Source organism: Curcuma longa, chromosome 2 (assembly GCF_044706935.1).
Source record: "Curcuma longa cultivar G26 ecotype Majalengka, Jawa Barat chromosome 2, ITB_CL_G26_1.1, whole genome shotgun sequence".
Lineage (NCBI taxonomy): Eukaryota > Viridiplantae > Streptophyta > Magnoliopsida > Zingiberales > Zingiberaceae > Curcuma > Curcuma longa.
In genome coordinates this window covers 7,711,848-7,733,951 of record NC_133862.1, presented here as the reverse complement: position 1 = coordinate 7,733,951, position 22,104 = coordinate 7,711,848, and the positions used below count along the sequence as shown (strand labels likewise).

At 41.7% G+C, this 22,104-nt stretch overlaps 1 protein-coding gene and 2 pseudogenes across 1 annotated transcript; all 3 read right to left on the bottom strand.

The window, feature by feature from the left end:
- Window positions 1-721: 721 nt before the first annotated feature.
- Window positions 722-6,060, bottom strand: LOC141821796 (G-type lectin S-receptor-like serine/threonine-protein kinase At2g19130; annotated as a pseudogene).
- A 2,428-nt stretch (window positions 6,061-8,488) lies between these two features.
- On the bottom strand, window positions 8,489-11,014 carry LOC141821193 (G-type lectin S-receptor-like serine/threonine-protein kinase At2g19130; annotated as a pseudogene).
- Window positions 11,015-13,843: 2,829 nt separating this feature from the next.
- Window positions 13,844-16,249, bottom strand: LOC141822031 (G-type lectin S-receptor-like serine/threonine-protein kinase At2g19130). The gene has a single exon (XM_074709438.1). The coding sequence runs from the start codon at window positions 16,247-16,249 to the stop codon at window positions 13,844-13,846; it is 2,406 nt and encodes an 801-aa protein (XP_074565539.1).
- Window positions 16,250-22,104: the final 5,855 nt, after the last annotated feature.

Here is a 22,104-nt window from a genome sequence, read left to right as displayed (position 1 = left end):
CGACCAAGGATGGTCCAGTCGATCAGGAGGTGCCACATCAACGTCCGAAGAAGACTTTTATAAAAGTAACTACGTGGCAAGACTTTTAAGCAACTCATCATCAATCATTCTCAACATACTCGTGCTCATATTCAATGCTTTCGAGCGGTACGTCGGCAACACAATATCATTTTTCATCTTCCATAAACGATAACTCAAGAGTTACACTATTATTCTATTATTGTCGTATATTCTTGTATTATTATGTATTTATTTTTAAACATTTTAAAAGATTTTTTAATCTTTTTAGAAAAGAATTAATCAAAATAAGAATTAATTTATTTATATCATGCGTCCTTATAATTGTTACATATTTTATGTGGTAATCTAGAAAATATTATTACTTTTAAAATACTTAATTTAATATTTTTTTTATTATGATACATTAGTCTGTCAAAATTCTTAGAATTATTTTTCATCCTTTATTTATAAAATTTATAATACTATTCACCCTCCTTCTAATATCGAGTTCGATCATACAAATTGAACACAATGAGAAATCTTAAAGGAATGAACTCTAAACAAAAAGAAAATCATAAGGAAATAAATATCAGAATAGCGTTTGGGCAATACCTAACATCAGCCTATCGATTGAAAAAACATAATACAACTTAGTCATATTTTACAGACAAACAAACATCATATGCAGATAAAAAACATTACAATAACAAATGAACTCGCAGCATATCTTTGTGTTGCCTTAATTAGAGCTTGTATAATATTTAAGTTGTAGCATTGTCTATCAGATGGCTAGTTGAAGAGGCACGACTGCTGGAGTTCTGATTTAAGAGAAATTTCAAGAGGAATTGATGTTGTCGGTCCAAGAGTCGGTCAGGTCTTGGAGAAACTTGGGAATAGGAGGAATGCTGATGTCTAGATTGCCCTCTAGAGCTTGAACAATTTGACTCATCGTCGGCCTGGAACTCTCATCATCTTGAATGCACCAACCGGCCAATTTACAAGCTACTTCAAGCTCTCCCAAGTCAGCTTCGCCCTCGAGCTGGTGGTCTAGCAAGCCTTCAACATCTCCATTAATGAGTTTGCTCGTTGCCAATGTTGGAAAGAACTCAAAGCAACTGTCTGTTGCACTGATTAAATTTCTCTTGCCGGATATGATCTCGAACAACATCATTCCATAACTATAAACATCTACTTTTGTAGTGATGGGCATACCTGAAATCCATTCGGGGGCGATGTACCCTCTACTTCCTCGAATGGTTGTGAGAACTTTGCTAAAGTTCCTTCCGATGAGCTTTGCTAGACCAAAATCAGCTACTTTCGGCACAAGTGCATCATCCAACAGTATGTTCTCTGGCTTGATGTCACAATGTATGATGTTGTCCCTACATTGCTCATGAAGATAAGCCAATCCTCTTGCAATTCCGATAACAAGAGCTCGGGAATTGAACGAAGAAGAACATCTTCTTCCATCCCTTATGCGAGGTCGGACAATTATCCAAGAATTTGATCCCCGGCTTAGCATTGAAGTAAAACATGCCGTCCTCTTTCCTCTTCGGGTAGAAAAATAAATGGAAGAAAGGCGGACGTAGGGGAATCTGATATAGACGGAAGATCAGGGCAACCCCCAGAAGAGGCGAAACGAGTTAGGAGCGAGTTGATTAAGAGGAATGTGGAAGTAAGACGAAATGGCCAGGAAGAACGCTGGAACTGGGAACCGAAGGCCACCTTCAAGTTGGCCATAAAAGAAGGCTACGCTACCCGGTGGCGGCGAACTAGGTCTCTGAGTCGGCCCTGGGGCCAGAATCCTAAGGTCCGCAGGGATCTCATACGCTAACCTAGTGGTAGGAATGGTTGCTTGGTGGAAGGTAGACGTTATCGATTCATACCACGGACCTGCGGGGGCCTCTGAGGCACTATCTGAAGACATTTCTAAGGGAAGAAGAATGGGAAGCAGCACTTACGTGGTTCGAAAGAGAAGGATGAATGAAGGAATCGCCAGAGGAGAGGACGAAGTAGACGAAGAACAGACGGAGACAAGAGACGATGAAGAGAAAATCGCGTGGCCGCCACACGAAGGACGGGTTAGGCTATATATCAGATACCCTAACCTAGCAGGACCGTCCGATCAGGTGGCAGAGCGAGAGCGGGAATGCTTAGCTGCCGTCCGATGGGCTCAGTTTCCTAAATCGATCTTCGACGCCATGATGACGATTCACCCGTCCCATCGGACATCCCGCTAGCACGCTCCCATTAATGGCACATTGGGAAACGATCCGACACATCATCAATGTGTCAAACCGTTCCGGGCTCGACGAACCACGTAGATCTCTACGCATACATCTTCCCAAGGACAAAGGTTACTCAAGAAGAACCGAGGTTACCGCACGTGAGCCCACTGCCACACTGGTCTAGTCAGTCAAAATCCCTTCTCCTTCGACTAGACTAGAGGGGAGGATTGTGTTATGGGTGTGTATGTCCGGCCCTGTTAGCCGAAGCAAACGAAGGGTGTCGGGCACAAGGTCTCAGTATCGGATGCAGGGACCGAACCGAGTCCTCCTCTCGGGGTCTGATGTATGGACCGAGCCAATTCCTAGGAAACCATTCGGTCATGCCCGCCTCAAGCACCAAGCCGAATCCTCGCTAAAGATATGTTGTCTGGACGTTGCTGTGGAACGACAACCAACTCGCTCGGCACGGGTAAGTCCCGTACTGACCCTCATCCCCTCAAGGTAAGTAAATAGGACCGCTTCGGTCCTCATTCCCGAAACGAGAATACCGCCAGGTACTTTGAGTGGATCCATGCGGCTCGGCCTTTACCGCCCACAGCATTTCCTCCTCTCCCGTGTGGACTCGCTCGGCTCGGGCTTGTACTCTAAAGTCGAGCCGAATCGCCCACCCGAAGGTCCCTCAGTAGTCGAGCCAATCTCATGCAGATATACGGCCATTAGCTTATTCTAATCCTGGAAAAAACCACTCCCCTATCGTACGGTTATGAATGTTCCTCTGACATCCTTACATATCATCATGACAAATCTGCGGTAGATAGCTGAGTAAAAGGTCAGTTGCTCATCGAAGGAAGGTATGCAATCTCATATTTCCTACTTCTTCCTTTAGTTTTCACGCCTCTCCCTTCAACTGACTTAAGCATCGGAGTGGTCGCGCCAGGACCCTCCTGACCTTCCATCTCACCTTCCTCTTGTGTGCAGGTGTTGTTCTCAAGCCCTTCTCTCCATCTTCCTCTCAATAGTCTTGGTGTTGAAGAAGACGATCGAAGCTTCCTAGTGTAGATCTCAACAGGAACAGTTCTAAACTCCCAATTTATTTCAACTTATAGATTTTAGTAGAATTGAGGGGACCTGTTTGCTGCATGTGAAGAGCACCATATCTGAAAATCTGAATGTGAATTTAGAATCTGAAATAAACACAACATGACTCGCTCTCACTTCATTGGCAAACAACCTCCACATGCAGATTTAAAGTTCAAATACAATAAATTATGCAAAAGTAAAATAATAATTACTATGAACTCACTGCAACTCTTTCTCCTGATTTTATTGGAACTTAAACAGGATTTAAGTTGCAACACTCCTTATCTTAGGACTAGTTGAAGTGGCACACTAATCCTTAGTTATGATCTGAACTAGAGGAATTGATGCTCTTGGTTCATGATTCGTTTAGGACTTTGAGTGACCTTGGAACAGGAGGAATGCCGACATCTAGATTGCCCTCTAGAGCTTGAACAATTTGACTCATTGTTGGCCTCGAACTCTCGTCATCTTGAATGCACCAGCAAGCAAGTTTACAAGCTATTTCAAACTCTTCTGAGTTGGCTTTACCCTCTAGCCTTTGGTCTAGCAAGCTTTTGACATCTCCGATTATGAGTTTGTTTGTTGCCACTAAGGGGAAGAACTCGAAACTACTTTCTCCCGTGCATGCATTAGGTTTCTTTTTCCCGATATGATCTCGAACAACATCATTCCGTAGCTGTAAACATCTACTTTTGTAGTGATGGGCATACCTGAAATCCATTCGGGGGCGATGTATCCTCTACTTCCTCGAATGGTTGTGAGAACTTTGCTAAAGTTCCTTCCGACGAGCTTTGCTAGACCAAAATCAGCTACTTTTGGCACAAGTGCATCATCCAACAGTATGTTCTCTGGCTTAATGTCACAATGTATGATGTTGTCCCTGCATTGCTCATGAAGATAAGCTAATCCTCTTGCAATTCCGATAGCAATTCCATATCTTGTTTTCCAATCCAAAACATTCGAGTTGCTACGAAAAAGCTGATCAGCTAACGAACCGCTTGGCATGAACTCATAGACCAACAACTTCTTGGTCCCTTGAGAGCAAAAGCCGATTAGCCTAATGAGGTTTACGTGTTGAATAGCTCCTAGTGTGCTCACCTCTGCTCGGAACTGCTTCTCACCTTGGTGAAGACCCTCAAGCTTCTTCACAGCGATATCAATTGAGCCGGGCAACGACCCTTTAAACACGGATCCAAAGCCCCCTCCTCCAAGCGTTTCGGAGAAGTTTTTGGTGGCCATCCGCAGCTCATCATACATGAAGGAGACCAAGGAATTCTGCACAACTTTGGAGCTCTGGATGGCTCTCCTCCTCTCTCGCTTCCAAACAAACCCCCAATGATGAACAAACAAACTACAACAGCCGGCACAGAACTCCGATGGAGATGTGTGCTACCATTCTCTTTTTGTTGCTTTCAGAAGTTTGAAACTCAGAGGCAGCCAAGCGAAGGTAAAGAGTACCTGCATCAGATTGATTGTATTGTTCTTGCAGATTCAGCAACCCTCCATGCCAAACAAAGCAGCCACTATCGTTGTAGGAATAAGCATTGCAGGAGCAATTACTCAAGCAAGCCAACTCGCAGCCTTCCCTGCTTCCAGCTGTGGCCAAAGTGTTGGGGCCATCAGGTAGCCTAACATTTGTCATCTCAAAGAAGCCATCTTTCTCTGAATCGGCAGAGTTGTTGTTTAGACCACTGCATTGTAAACCAGTCTTCCTCTCACAGCCCTGACTTCTATCACCCAAATCCCAATCTGTCTGAGACTTGATCCTGAAACCTTTAACACAGTTGCAGAAGGGTGAGGTGAAGTCACTGCAGCTACCAAAAGGTCCACATACCCCATAAACTGTGCACTTGCTTCTTGGTCGAGTCCAGAAGAGCATCCATGACTTCGAACTCTCCGTCCACGCCAGTACTTGGTTCTGGCCGGAATCATAATCCAATACTAGTCTAACCGTGGGACGATTGGCATCTCCCGTGTATGTGAGATAAATCTCATCTGTATGATTGACTACTTGCATATTGTCCCTATAATTTGATGGGGACTCAGTGACTGAACTAAATTCGTGGCCATTCCACATTCCACTAGCCCAATATATCCGAGACAAATTCCATAAAAATAAGTATTGTAAGCTTCCAGTCGGATCCATCCCGTAGGTGAAGATCCCAGGAGAAGGGTCAACTTTATTCTTCCAGGAAGTGAGGCGTTGGGAGCTTTTGGTGATCTTATTGAACCCCAACTTGGCACCAGGAAGCCACGTGTCCGTGGGGTGATCAAAGCTCTGCCAGAAGATGAGCGAGGAGTTGGATCCATCCCTGAGCTGGAGATTACCGTCGTCGAGGATGACCGCGACGACTGTGGAGTTGGAGGATGAGATGGCGGTGACGTTGGTGGACCAGATGATGGATTTGAACTGGTCGAGGAGGACGAGGTTGCCATCGTCGTCAGAGATCTTAAGCTCCGACGTGGTTGGGTCCGTGACTGGAGTGACTCTGTTGGCCACCCACACGGGGGTGAGCACAGAGATATTACCGTACCAGATGCCGATGTAGTAGTTGCCGCCGCTGCCTGGTGGCGTGAAGAAGCCGAGCACGAACGTGCCGTTCCCGGAGGTGATGGTCTGGTTTCCGGTCAGAGAATGTTGTGCAGAGATTGTGTCAGTTGACGTTGCTGCGGAGGTGAAGGAGAGAAGAGAGAGAGAAAGGGTGAAGGACAAGAGCAAGCATGAAGTTGCACTGGAACTTGCCATCGCCATTGCTGATTACTGTGAGCGACGAGAGTTTGAAGGAGATGGAATATTATTTGATGGCGTGCTGGAATCTAGAAGGAACTGACTTCTTCAACGCCGTTGAAATGTGTTCTTGACCAAATTGGATTAATGTCTCAATCTCGCGGGAAGGAAATCAATTAGCAGCAAATTTGAGACGCTAACGGCGCATCATCGGTCTAATTCTGTACTCATCAGTCTATTGAATATCATATAACATGATATGTGTTGATTAAACTAGAGATGAAGTAACTATATTACATAAGTTATGAACTTTAATTGTTACAATACAATATTTTTAATATGATAATTTTAATTGTTACAATACAATATTATTAATATTGATGAGATTCAAAGGAGAGTTTTGATGCAAAGGTAAAAAGTTATTATCGTATGATTTGAAAGTCATGAGTTCAAGTTATAAAAATAACATCTTATGAAGTATGGTAACACTGTGTATAATAGATCCTTACTAATACCTTGACAAAAACTTTATGCACCAGACTATCTTTCTAGATTCAGAATGTTATATAATAAAATATTAATTAATATTCGACTTCAAAAGATTTAATTTCCTCGACCCATCCACTAACTCGGCTACTTGACTCCATAGGACTTAACCTCCTCCACTGGCTCGGCTATCGGATTCCAAATGATTCAACCTCCTTGAACTAACTCGGTCATACGACTCTAGAGGATTCCGACTTCTTTTTTTTTATGTTTATTTTTGTTGATTTTAAGTATTATAGAACCGTCAAACATTTTTTTGTTTTTACCAACGGTGTTTAATGGCTACCGGTGGAGTCGTCATTGTCAATACTCTTTAGTTAAAAAATATGGGAAGGGGAGAAATGAGGTGATTAGGTTTGAATGGCACTTTTGTAAAAAGGTTCAAGAAGTTTATTTGTCAATAAAATATGACTAAGCAGTCGATAGGTTGATGTTAGGTATCGCCCAAACGCTATTCTGAAAGCGTATAGCATGTTCATATTTAGTATGTTCTTAGGTGATTGCTACCTTGAAATTGTTTGCTGTTTATGAATGTGTATAATGTATCAGATTTACAAATTTATTTGAATGTACATGTGTCTTGTTTAAATTAAAATTATGTGTATCTTATTTGAAATATACAAGTTTATTTGTATATATATATATACAATAGAATGTTTGTTTATTTTTTTTGCTCCAGGAACATAGCTGAGTTGATTACGATGGAGCAGAATTGTAGAAATGTACAATGGTTCGAATTTCGACGAAGCTGAGATAATGTCTTTCTCCGTCGTGGTCAACTACAGCTTCTCAATTTACCTCCTCACATATCGTCATTGGATCGACCATGTGGGACCGCTGCTAGGTGACGAATTCCACCTTTTACAGAAATAGAATACAGAAATGAACAAATTCCATGAAAAAAATTAAATTTTGTAACAAATTTTGCAATGAAAAATTTTTATCTTAGAATTATCGTAACTAGTGTCGCAAATCGATGATGAATTTTAAGTTTCATTGCAATTTTGTTAGGAAAATAGATTCATTGCAAATGTACGATGCAAACGTGTTTTGTCACAAATTTGCCATGAAAATAGATTTGTCGTAAATCTACGACGAAAACGTGTTTCGTCACAAATTTACGATGAAAATGTGTTTCATCGCAATGAATCAATTTTCGTCGCAAATCTACGATAAAATCCAAAATTCCTCGTAGATTTGCATTTAGGATTAGGTGAATTTCCATGTGAATTGTGCGATAAATTTTATTTTTATCACAAAATTACAATTGAATTTTGTTATGAAAAAAAAATTATTGTCAAATTTTTAATATATTTATATTATTAGAATTTAATAACGGCCTACTCACGAATGAAACTTTTTTATTTTTATTTTTTAAAAAAAACTTTTGGAACACCAAATATTGGCTGTAAATTCTCCATCCATGTCGATGGATTGCCAAGTGCACAATATTTAGGAAGTGTTTAAAGATCATAGTACATGTTCAGGAATCAATCTGAACTTGTGTTAAGCCTGAATAGCACAGGCAAGTCCATCAAAATAACAATTGACTCATCAGTCTAACAACTAACCTATTCTGAAGCAAAGTCCACAACAATGAAAAGGAAAATTGTGAAAAGAAGTCCAACTAAACGATTGACTCTCATCAGTCCAAGTTTTTTTTCTTAAATTAAAAAAAAAAAAAGAAAACGGAGTGACCAATCACAATTCACTTGATTGACATTAACAAAGAAGCCAAACAACTGATTCTGCAAGGCAATCAGCATCAACAACCAATAGCAGAAACACATCTCTGCTTGCTATTTCTTTCCTTTTTATTATAACAAAATTTATTGATTCTAATTCAACTACTTCTTATTCATTTTCCATACGATTTCTCATTTATTATCTATCAGAGCTACTGGACGTGTGACTTACGGTGTCAGAGCAATTTGAAGTGGTGTTCGCTGCCTGAGTGCTTCGGTTTGATGAGCACTCGAAGAAGAAATTGATAGGCTGAGGAGGAACATCAGAAGCAAGCAGAAGTGATCTCGGGACGGGAGGCGCATGGACATCGATGATCCCCTCCAGCACCTGAACGACCTGCCCCATCGTTGGCCTGCACCTCTCGTCGTCCTGAATGCACCAGCAAGCGATCTTGCAAGCTCTGTCCAGCTCTTCCATGTTAATTTCTTCAGGCCCCAACTTGCTATCCAGCACACTTGCAGCTTCGCCTTCGATCAGTTTGCTCGCCGCAAACGTTGGGAAATACCTTGTGCCATCTTCCTCTGCTGCTGTTTGCTCCAGGTTTCGCCTTCCCGAGATGATCTCCAACAGCACCATTCCGTAGCTGTAAACATCGGCTTTGGCAGTGATGGCGACGCCGGTAATCCATTCGGGGGCGAGATAGCCCTTGGTTCCTCGCAAGGTCGTGAGGACTCGACTGAAGTCTCGTCCCATGAGCTTCGCGAGACCGAAATCTGCCACCTTGGGGTTGAACGAAGCATCCAAGAGAATGTTCTCCGGCTTGATGTCGCAATGTATGATGCACTCTCTGCATTGCTCGTGCAGGTAGGCTATTCCTCTAGCGATGCCGATTGCGATTTGGTATCTCGTCTTCCAGCCCAAACGAGAGGAAGGGGCGTTGTGGAAGAGGTGAGAATCCAAGGAACCATTTGGCATGAACTCATACACGAGGAGCCTCTTCGATCCTTGAGAACAAAATCCAAGTAGACGAACGAGGTTGACATGTTGGATCCTCCCGACAGTGCTCACCTCCGTTCGAAACTGCTTCTCTCCTTGACGAAGGCCTTCCAGCTTCTTCACGGCGATATCATTTGACCCCGGCAACGTCCCTTTGAACACCGATCCAAAGCCTCCTCCCCCTAGCTTCGTCGAGAACTTCCGTGTGGCTTGCTGCAGCTCACTGTATGTGAACGAGACGAGACGACTCTGCATAGCCTTTGCTTTCTCAATTATCCGCCCACTTTCTCGCTTCTTTATCACAATCAAAATGGCAGGAACGCTAGAAAACAAGATGGCCAGAACAATGGCACCGATGATAACCCAACTTGCCACTCTCTTCTTGTCTCTTTCAGAAGATTGCAATTCCGAGGCAGCCAAGCGCAGGTAAAGAGTACCTGCATCAGATTGATTATATTGTTCTTGCAGATTCAGCAACCCTCCATGCCAAACAAAGCAGCCACTACCGTTGTAGGAATAAGCATTGCAGGAGCAATTACTCAAACAAGCCAACTCGCAGTCTTCCCTAATTGCAGCCGTGGCCAAAGTGTTGGGGCTATCAGGTAGCCTAACGTTTGGCATCTCCAAGAAGCCGTCTTTCTGAGAATTGTTGGTGTTTCGTTCGCATTGCAAAGGAGTGATCCTCTCGCATCCTGCGCTTCTGTCGCCCAAATCCCACTCATTCTGGGACCTCACTCTGTAACCCCTGGCACAACTGCAAGAAGGCCTGCTCATATCACTGCAGCTACCGAAAGGTCCGCAGCTCGCATACACCGAGCAGCTAAACTTGGGCATAGTCCAGAAGAACATCCATGATTGTGTATTCTCCATCCACGTCGAACTGAGCATCTGGCCGGTCCCAGAATCGATCACAAATCTAGTCTTGAGGTTGGGATCATTGGCAGCGTAGGTGAAATAGGTCTCCTCAGTGTTGTTGATGAACGCGAAGTTGAAGATGCCTCTCCACCTCATCTCCGGGACAGAAGTAAAGACGTCTCCGTCCCAGATTCCACTGGTCCAATATTGCTTGGACGAATTCCATAAAAGAAAATACTGAGAGGTTGCACCGGTTGGATCACTCTGGAGAGTGAAGAGTCCAGGAGAAGGGTCAATTTTGTTCTTCCAGGAAGTGAGGAGTTGGGGCGTGCTGGTGAGCTTGTTGAACCCGAGCTTGCCACCGGGAAGCCAAGTGTCGGTAGGGTGGTCGAAGCTCTGCCAGAAGACGAGGGAGACGTTGGACTCATCCCTGAGCTGGAGATTACCGTCGTCAAGGATGACCGCGACGACTGTGGAGTTGGAGGATGAGATGGCGGTGACGTTGGTGGACCAGATGATGGATTTGAACTGGTCGAGGAGGACGAGGTTGCCATCTTCAGAGATCTTAAGCTCCGACGCGTTTGGGTCCGTGACTGGAGTGGCTCTGTTGGCCACCCACACGGGGGTGAGCACAGGGATCTTATCGTACCAGATGCCGATGTAGTAGTTGAAGGAGGTCGTGCCGGCGCTGCCTGGCGGCGTGAAAAAGCCAAGCACGAACCTGCCGCCTCCGGAGGTGATGGTCTGGTTTCCGGACAGAGAATTTGGTGCAGAGATTGTGTCAGTTGACGTTGCTGCGGAGGTGAAGGAGATAAGAGAGGGAAAGGGAAAGGGAAAGGGAGAAGGAGAAGAGCAAGAATGAAGTTGCACTAGAAGATGAAGAAGCCATTGCCATACTGCTGATGGGTGTGAGCGACGAGAGGTTGAAGGAGATGGAATGATATTTAATGGCCTGGTCGCATCTAGATGGAACTGACTTCTTCGGCTCCATTCAAATGTTGCTTAGCCAAATTGGAATGACTCAATTTTTCGTAGGAATGAAATCAAACAAAACATTGGAAATCTGATAGACTTACGTCGCATCATCAGTCTAATACAGTCATCAGTCTATTTACGCCATTGAAGAAAAATCATAGAAAGAGAACGGCAATTTAGCGCATTTAAAATTTCAAAATACTTCAAAAATTTATCAAATTGACATCTAACAATTATTCTAAAGTCTCATTTTCTTAGAGAGATTTTAAAAGAAAAGATAGAAAATCACAATGGTAGAAGAGCCGTCTCTAAGTTTAAATGAATACAATAGATTAAAAACAAATAAAAGTCCTTTAACATCTAATTCAACAAAAATTTAAATAGACTTTAAACTCTAATAATGCAACAAAAGAAAATACGATGTTTTGGTTCATCGATCCCACGTCGGTGCAACAAGACCGTGTCAATAGACATAACTTGGTTGTGCCAATAGCCATGTCAATAGACACGGCAGCCGTGCCAGAGAACACGGGTTAACTGTGTTCCCTATTAGAACTCTCGTTTGCTCATCGTTAGAGCGCAGAACGGAGCACAAGTGTACTGGGGAACATGGCTTTGTTGTGTTTCCTGCTGAAATCTTCAACTTCCCCTAATGAAGGCACAAACTAAGCGTAGATGTGGCAAGGAATACAACCCTACTGGAAGCTTTGGTTGATCCTTGTCAAGGCTCAGAATGGAGTACAAGTTGATCTAATTGTGTTCTTTGATCTCTCTACATCAGTCTTTCTGGGTTGAAAAGAATTCGTCATCGAATTTAGAATAAAATAATCAATATCCACAAAGTAAAGATTGAAGTGCTTCACATTAGAGACATCAGATGTCTTCAAATGACTAAGGAAACGTAACATGTAAGCATTATCATTGATCTTCTGTAATATCTCACGAAATCTATTCTTCCATTTTTTAAAGCTTATTATACTAGCTAATAGAGAAACATTCACGAGTTAATACAACCCATACAAAATCATCAATATCAAAAAGTATCTGACGACAATAACGGTCATCCCATATCTTATACTTGATATTGTTCTCATGAATAACATGTTTCACCCACTCATGGATACCCCGAAAATGCTTTGTCATCTCATCAATTTTAGGACTAACTCGCCCTATGTGTGGAATATGGACTAAATCTAGTACTCCGGATGAGTTTTAACCATAGACAACTTTAAAAGGACTTAAATATATGGTTCAATTTTTTGATCGATTGTAAGTAAATTTTATTTGAGGTAATGCTAAATTTTACTATTTCAATTTAAAATTCTGTGGAGTGTTTTCGGATTTATTTTATCAAATGTTAAGCTTTTCAGGGTCAATAAAAAAAAATTTGATAGCTTTAAAGACCTCAAATTCATGCTATATGGGATTGCATTCGTGCATTTTTCTTGAGGTCGTTCATGTTCATTTTTCTAAATTTTGAGCCTTCTATAGTTATTAGACACTTTTTGATAAAAGTATTTAAGGGTTCTATTTTGTGTCAAATGGGTAAAATTGCACTTATAGGATTTTCCTATATATATATATATATACACACACGAATTTAATATCCTACACACCTGTCTGTGCATGTAGCATGTGCGACAAAAATGCCTAGCGCCCAGATCACTTTCGAGCACTCGAAATAAGACACAACATCATTTTATTATTATGATCTCTTTTACTTATGGTTAAAACATTTAAGATTATTTGTTTAGAGCTTAGAAGTTGAGTTATAGTATTAAAGATAAAAGAATTTTCAAAATAAAAAAAAATTAGGTGCTCATAGGGTATGTCAAGTTGTTATCATGCACTCCTTATCTCGTACATCATGTGAACAAATAATTAATATATTTTATTTCGACCTCCAGCTCCGTCCATTTAAAAATAAATTAAATTAAAAATTTTTTTTCAGCCCCGCGTCCCCACCACAAATCTTGTTTCAATTCTCCTTAGATTTTACTGTTATCGCACGGTTGCTTCACACACTACTTGCGATATGTCGCGCGAGCAACCAATGCCATCGCCGGCGCCGCCTTCTTTGTCCCTCCTCGCGGGCGTCCGGCAGGAAATCGACGAGCAAAATCGCGGCCTTCCTTCTCCATAACAGCGCGCGATATGTATGGACTGTGCGACCATGCATCGCCGCTGCCCCAGCCCCGCCTTCGCTGCCTTCCTCCCTTACCACCACTGCATCGCGCGCTTTCACTGCTTTCCCCGTCGAGAGTTTCATCATTGCAGCTCTCCCTAACGCAAGCGACGTCGAGTACGGCCTGTCGTCGCGACTCTGTCGTGACCACCGTGGCCGGAACATCAACGCCGGCCAGCCACCCGTCACTTCAATTGGAGATGTAAATTGTTTGTTCTAAACTCCCAATTTATTTCAACTTATAGATTTTAGTAGAATTGAGGGGACCTGTTTGCTGCAAGTGAAGAGCACCATATCTGAAAATCTGAATATGAATTTAGAATCTGAAATAAACACAACATGACTAGCTCTCACTTCATTGGCAAACAACATCCACATGCAGATTTAAAGTTCAAATACAATAAATTATGCAAAAGTAAAATAAAAACTATGAGCTCACTACAACTCTTTCTCCTGATTTTATTGGAACTTAAACAGGATTTAAGTTGCAGCACTCCTTTTATTTGAGGACTATTTGAAGTGGTACAGTAAGCCTTAGTTATGATGTGAACTAGAGGAATTGGTTCATGATTCGTTTAGGACTTTGAATGACCTTGGAACAGGAGGAATGCCGACATCTAAATTGCCCTCTAGAGCTTGAACAATTTGACTCATTGTTGGCCTCGAGCTTTCGTCATCTTGAATGCACCAGCAAGCAAGTTTACAAGCTATTTCAAACTCTTCTGAGTTGGCTTTACCCTCTAGCCTTTGGTCTAGCAAGCTTTTGACATCTCCGATTATGAGTTTGTTTGTTGCGACTAAGGGGAAGAATTCGAAACTACTTTCTCCTTTGCAGATTAGGTTTCTTTTTCCCGATATGATCTCGAACAACATCATTCCGTAACTGTAAACATCTACTTTTGTAGTGATGGGCATACCTGAAATCCATTCGGGGGCGATGTATCCTCTACTTCCTCGAATGGTTGTGAGAACTTTGCTAAAGTTCCTTCCGAAGAGCTTCGCTAGACCAAAATCAGCTACTTTTGGTACAAGTGCATCATTCAACAGTATGTTCTCTGGCTTGATGTCACAATGTATGATGTTGTCCCTGCATTGCTCATGAAGATAAGCTAATCCTCTTGCAATTCCGATAGCGATTCCATATCTTGTTTTCCAATCCAAAACATTCGAGTTGCTACGAAAAAGCTGATCAGCTAACGAACCGCTTGGCATGAATTCATAGACCAACAACTTCTTGCTCCTTTGAGAGCAAAAGCCGATTAGCCTAATGAGGTTCACATGTTGAATGGCTCCTAGTGTGCTCACCTCTGCTCGGAACTGCTTCTCGCCTTGGTGAAGACCCTCAAGCTGCTTCACAGCGATATCAATTGAGCCGGGCAACGACCCTTTAAACACGGATCCAAAGCCCCCTCCTCCGAGCTTTTCGGAGAAGTTTTTGGTGGCAATCCGCAGCTCATCATACATGAAGGAGACCAAAGAATTTTGCACAACTTTTGAGTTTTGGATGGCTCTCCTCCTCTCTCGCTTCCATAGCAAACTCCCAATGATGAACAAACAAACTACAACAGCCGGCACGACGACTCCGATGGAGATGTGTGCTACCATTCTCTTTTTGTTGCTTTCAGAAGTTTGAAACTCAGAGGCAGCCAAGCGAAGGTAAAGAGTACCTGCATCAGATTGATTGTATTGTTCTTGCAGATTCAGCAACCCTCCATGCCAAACAAAGCAGCCACTATCGTTGTAGGAATAAGCATTGCAGGAGCAATTACTCGAGCAAGCCAACTCGCAGCCTTCCCTGCTTCCAGCTGTGGCCAAAGTGTCGGGAATATCAGGTAGCCTAACATTTGTCATCTCAAAGAAGCCATCTTTCTCTGAATCGGCAGAGTTGTTGTTTAGACCACTGCATTGTAAAGCAGTCTTCCTCTCACAGCCCTGACTTCTATCACCCAAATCCCAATCTGTCTGAGATTTGATCCTGAAACCTTTAACACAGTTGCAGAAGGGTGAGGTGAAGTCACTGCAGCTACCAAAAGGTCCACATACCCCATAAACTGTGCACTTGCTTCTTGGTCGAGTCCAGAAGAGCATCCATGACTTCGAAATCTCCGTCCACGCCAGTGCTTGGACCTGGCCGGAATCATAATCCAATACTAGTCTAACCGTGGGACGATTGGCATCTCCCGTGTATGTGAGATAAATCTCATCTGTATGATTGACTACTTGCATATTGTCCCTATAATTTGATGGGGACTCAGTGACTGAACTAAATTCGTGGCCATTCCACATTCCACTAGCCCAATATATCCGAGACAAATTCCATAAAAATAAGTATTGTAAGCGTCCAGTCGGATCCATCCCGTAGGTGAAGATCCCAGGAGAAGGGTCAACTTTATTCTTCCAGGAAGTGAGGCGTTGGGAGCTTTTGGTGATCTTATTGAACCCCAACTTGGCACCAGGAAGCCACGTGTCCGTGGGGTGATCAAAGCTCTGCCAGAAGATGAGCGAGGAATTGGATCCATCCCTGAGCTGGAGATTACCGTCGTCGAGGATGACCGCGACGACGGTGGAGTTGGGGGACGAGATGGCGGTGACGTTGGTGGACCAGATGATGGATTTGAACTGGTCGAGGAGGACGAGGTTGCCATCGTCAGAGATCTTAAGCTCCGACGTGGTTGGGTCCGTGACTGGAGTGACTCTGTTGGCCACCCACACGGAGGTGAGCACAAAGATCTTACCGTACCAGATGCCGATGTAGTAGTTGCCGCCGCTGCCTGGTGGCGTGAAGAAGCCGAGCACGAACGTGCCGTCTGCGGAGGTGATGGTCTGGTTTCCGGTCAGAGAATGTTGTGCAGAGATTGTGTCAGTTGACGTTGCTGCGGAGGTGAAGGAGAGAAGAGAAAGAGAAAGGGTGAAGGACAAGAGCAAGAATGAAGTTGCACTGGAACTTGAAGGAGCCATTGCCGTCGCCATTGCTGATGGCTGATGAGCGACGAGAGCTTGGAGGGGATGGAATATTTAATGGCGTCTCTGGCATGTAGAAAGAACTGACTTCGTCGACGCCGTTCGAATGTGTTCTTAACTAAAACAACAATAATTTATAAAAAGGTACATTTAAAATTTTCAAACTCTCAACCTGCTCCAATGAATTCATTAACGCTTAAATTTATAATTAACAGAGTAGTCGACTGAAAATACTATTTTACTACCCAGCTAGTTACTATTTCAATCAATTAAAATTATTTTTAATCAATTAAATATGATTCAAATTAATTAGTTATAGTCAAACTGAAGTGTTTAATAAGAAACTTTATAGTTTCAGTCGAATCGAATCGACACCTCTGCAATTTTAGTGTTTCCTTGAATATGTCAATGTTATTTTTCTCGGTTGTAAATCATATAAAGTCATCCAAATTATTTAATATTCTAACAACCTTACATTAGTGTTAAATAAAAAAATATTGATCCCGGGACAACGGTGTCGCGGTAGGACATTCAGGTTGTCACCCAAGCACCTGCGTTTCGATCCCCAACTACGGTGTATTTGCAGGAATTTTTCTCGTGCACTTCCAGATTTACCCTGGTGGGCGGTGGATGAGCTGACCGCTGCGTGCACTTCCCGATTTATCTTGGTGGCCGGTGGATGGGCTGATCGCTGCGTGTACTTCCCGATTTACTCTAGTGGCCGATGGATGGGCTGACCGTTGTGTGCATTTCCTGATTTACTCTGGTGGCCGGTGGAAAACTTCCATGGGGTCAGAACAATCACCTCCATAGATAACGGGACTAACTGGGATTTATCTTTTTTTTAAAAAAATATTATCCATATTTTTTTAAAAAAAATTTGATCAAATTGCTAAAGCCCATATTTAATTGACTGATCACTATCAAATACTGTATTTAACTTATGGAAATTCGAAAGTAAGATTCCTTGAATAGCAACACAGGTAGGTTTTCGACAGTGACATCTGAACTGAAAAGCCCTCTGATTTTTTTCTTTTTAAAGCCCTCTGATTTTTTTCTTTTTTTCAAAAAAGCACAAAAATTCTTCCGAAATTATATCGCAGTCGATGTATCTGTCGATGTGCCGTCTTCTCCATCGATTTGGTCGACCACTAATTTTCATCGCTTCTCCTCGGTGTTCGTCGACAGGCCTAGCCGATTCGCCTCCACGGGATTCTGCCGCCACTTGTCCAGGTTCTTCCTATTCGAATTTGTTTGAACGCGAATCAGATCTGCTTCATTTGAGTTTGGCATCACTTTTTTCTTCGAGAAAAGTAAGCTCTATCTACGCTACACTGGTTAATGTATGTTAACTTGCCTTGGAGTCGCGTGGTGGCGATGAGATCATTGCAGTGGTTTTCGATTGGTCCTGCATTTCTAGGGTGGTTGATGGATTCAGGGTTGTAAAGGGAATAGGGCTGGTTTATGGATGCCATCTTGGAGTGGCAGAACAGAACTAGGCTAGGATTTCTTGGAGTGACATCTCTACTCTGAATTTTTGTCTGACCTAGGTTTGCAGGAGTCGCCACCAGATCCGCCCTACAAAAACACCCTGTGTTCTTTATTGTCGAATCTTGTGTGGGGATTGAGCAAATTACTTGTTGATACAGTGAAAATGGAAAGAGAAATTATATGTCTAGTTTTTACAAATGAAAATGCTGGTATTTAGACATTAAGAAAGATATCAGAAACATGACAAGCATGAACCATTGTTCCTCCTCAGGAGATGAAACTTTGAATGAAATCAAGAAAGAGAGGAACATCTGTGAGTCTACCATATTGAATGACCAACCCAGACACCATATTATTGCTTTCGACTGCTTTTATGATGTTGTTTATTGAACCCCTGTGAGCATTCTCTTGCTGCGGTTTTTCAGTGTGCACTACAGTGGAAAGCAGCTTCCTTTTCTCTTTGCTACATGGTTACTGTTAGAAATTTAAATGAAAATAAAAAATGATAGAAAGAGGAAGTTTCTTTGTGAATGAGAATATAGTTCCATATTAGAAGTTTCAAGACATAGTTGTTGGTTTATATTGTATCACAAGCATTGATGTTATGAACAAATGCATAGGGGAGAAACTCTTGATCTGTGCGCATCGAATGTCAGACTGATCAAGAGAAAATTTGCCCAAGCAAATGAATCAATATTTTGCTACTTGAAAATGTTTTTGCTCAAATGATAAGTATACAATTTAATGTTGCATGAACGTTGATGCAATTGAATGCATAAACGTATGAATTCATGAATGCATGAATGTATGAGCATGAATGCAATTTAATGGCATGAATGCAACGTATAGATGAGAGAATCTATATAAGACTCCAAGTCTTGAGCAAAAAGAAGTAATTCGAAGCAAATCCACCTACAGTCCCCTCTTCTTTCTGTCGTGATAGTGTTCATGTACTATCTCAGTTCGCCGCGATCTGCCTGTGCTTGGTGGTAAGCGCGGTTCTGTCGTTGTATCCTGGGAAACAAACGTCCGTCGTAACCTCTAAGTACCGCCGGAGGGGACAAATCTATTTTAAGGGAACTGCGTTGAACGCAGGCCTTGACATCATCCTCTCGCCGTCTTGGGACTTGGCCGACTCGGCACTCGGTGACTCAGCGGACTCGGCTCTCTGCTCTCGGCCTCTTGGCGACTCAGCCGACTCGGCTCTCTGCTCTCGACGACTCGGGCAACTCCACTCGGCTGACTTGGCACTCGGCCGACTCGGCCGACTTGGCACTCGACGACTCGGCAGACTCAGCTCTCGTCCAACTTGGCTCTCTGCTCTTGACCGACTCGGCCAACTCCACTCGGTCGACTCGGCACTCGGCGACTCGCTCGACTCGGCACTTGATGACTCGGCGACTCAGCTCTCTGCTCTCGGCGACTTGACCGACTCGACTCTCTGCTCGTTGCTCTCGGCGACTCGACCGACTCGACTCTCTGCTCTCAACCACTCAACGTCTCAGCACTCGGCGACTCGGCTGACTCGGCACTCGGCGACTTGGCCGACTCGGCACTCGGCTCTCGAGCAACTCGGCACTCGACATCTTGGCTGACTCGGCACTCGATGACTCGACCATTCGATTGACTTAACATCAGTGATCAGGAAAACACCAGCCCATACTGACAGTTTGAAATTATTAGTTCAAGTCATCTCTACATATAAATTAAATTGTATTGAAATTCAACAAAATATTAATCTCTTCTGCCAACATTTCAACAGAGAGTAATCATGACACTTAAAACTCATTATGACCTAGAGCTCCATTAAATGGGCGTTAAGACTGTATTTCTCAATGGAAACTTTGAGGAAACTATATACATGGTGCAACTGGAGAACTTTGAGTCGAGAGATTCAAAGAACCTTGTATGTAGATTAAGAAAGTTCATTTATAGGTTAAAACAAGCATCCGCCAGTAGTACCGGAAGTTTAATCAAGTGGTTTCTTCATATGATTTCATGGAGAATCCAATTGATCAATGCTTGATATCAAGTTCAGTGAGAGTAAGTTTTTATACCATACATGTTCTGTATGTGGACAATACATTGTTGGCAAGCAATGATAAAGGTCTGTTACTAGAAATCAAGTCATTTTTAACAGGTGAATTTGAAATAAAGGATCTTAGTGATGCATCTTTTGTCTTAGGCATACAAATTATTTGTGATCATTCAAGGAACACATTTGGACTTTCACAAAAGGGCTATATAGAAAAGGTGCTTATTTATGAATAAGATGTGCTTTCGATGACACACATGTGTCAAAGGATGATAGATTTAGCTTATAATAATGCCCACGCCATGAACTTAAGATTAAGGAAATGTAGCAATTCCGTTATGCATTGGCAGTAGGGAGTTTGATGTATGCTCAGGTATGTACGCGTCTAGATCTTGTGTACATTGTGGGGATATTGGACAGATATTTGAGTAACCCTGGACTGTATGCTTAGGTATGTACGCGTCCAGATCTTACGTATAGTGGGGATATTGGGTAGATATTTGAGTAACCTTAGACTAGAGGATTGGAAAGCTATAAAGAGGATTACACGATATTTATAAAGAACTAAGGATTACATGCTCACATATCAGAGATCGGATCATCTGGAGATCATTAGATATTTAGACTCTGATTTTATTGGATGCTTAGATAGTAGAAGATCCACCTCAGGTTATGTCTTCATGTTGACGAGAGGGGCTTTATCATGGAAAAACAACAAATAGACGCTAATAGTCACTTCTATTATGGAAGCAAAATTTATAGTCTGTTACTAAGGTTTTAACCACAGAATATGGATGCATAACTTTATCATGGGATTACAAATCATTGGGGGCATTGACAGGCTATTAAGGATCAATTATGATAATAAAGCTATAAAATTATATTTCAAGAATAATTGTAGTTTGTTGAAGTCTAAACATATCGACATAAAATTTTTGACGGTTAAAAAAAGAGTTCAGAGTGGTCAAATTATGATAGATCATATAAGGATAGATTCCATGCTAGTGGATCCACTCACTAAGGGTTTGTCACCCAAGGTATTTCATCAGCATCTGTTGAATATGGGGATTCTTCATTTTGACAAAATACCCATTTGGTAGGAATTTATATTTGATGTATATATTAATAAACACATGTATTTTTAACTTATTGTACATACTAAAGTTTTACAAATGCATATGATTTTTGACTCTAAGGACATCAGGATTTATTATTGTGGTTTTGCATACAGTTTTGTAAATATGATGTAGGACTCTATTTACTATTGCAATTTTGCATACGATTTTATAAATATGAGTCATAAGGTTGAATCATAGTTTACTACTGTAGTTTTGCATGAGGTTAAGTAAACATGATTCAAACCCTATTCGGGTTATAAAGAGGACTCTTGAAAATAAGCATGCACATATCATATTTCGTGCCATTTTCATACTACACATCCATATTTGATCTATGCCATTAATTAAATTAGAACGGTGATTACAATTGAGTCTTGTTATAGTTATAGTAACTTTGACTTTTTTAGTCTTGTGTTAATTGAATTAAGGGACCAGATTATTTAAGGAGTTGTTTAACTTATAAAGTTTGACATGTTGAGCTCAACTAAGGGATTATGTGCCGTGTAAGGGATCAAGGATAGCCTAAGTGGGAGTTTGAAGGATTAAGTCCACATTGGTGGACTTAAATCTCCATAAGGTGGAGTTACACTTGATTAAACACACACGACTAATTGCTATTAAGGATATCGACCATTTGAATTGGTAATATTGACTTGTGAAGATTAGACTCCGAAACGTGATACGTAAGCTAGAAGAAAAGTCCAGATTATATTCCACAACATTTAATCCAAATGCATGTTAAACACAACATAATTGATTTAATTATGACTACTAACAATCTCCTCTATCACGTAAATCATTATCTCTTTATGTTGAGATTACTCTGTACAATCTTAGTGAGGATGTTATATGTCCGTGTCCTTTTTTTATAATTGAATTATGACGGCCAAGTTTATTTCGTATCTTTATTAATTACATAATTATCATCGATGGTGATTTGATGATATCTCGAATCCAATCTATTTGATATCCATAGTTTAAATTAGTATAACTTAGTGTGACAACTCCAGTTAATCCCATTATATTCTTAACAATTTCTTTCACATATTAAGGCACTATTATTATTATTATTATTAACTTAGTTTTATTGGTTACCAATTTAATATTGTCCATTGTTAAAACATCTTTTACATACTTTTTCAAATAAAAATATTTTATCTTTAAGAGGATATCATTTCACTTAGATGTTTACGATTGATTGATAATAGCTTTTAAAGATA

Coding starts and splice junctions, on each gene's coding strand:
- LOC141822031 (XM_074709438.1), bottom strand. CDS start 16,249: ATGGCGACGGCAATGGCTCCTTCAAGTTCCAGTGCAACTTCATTCTTG.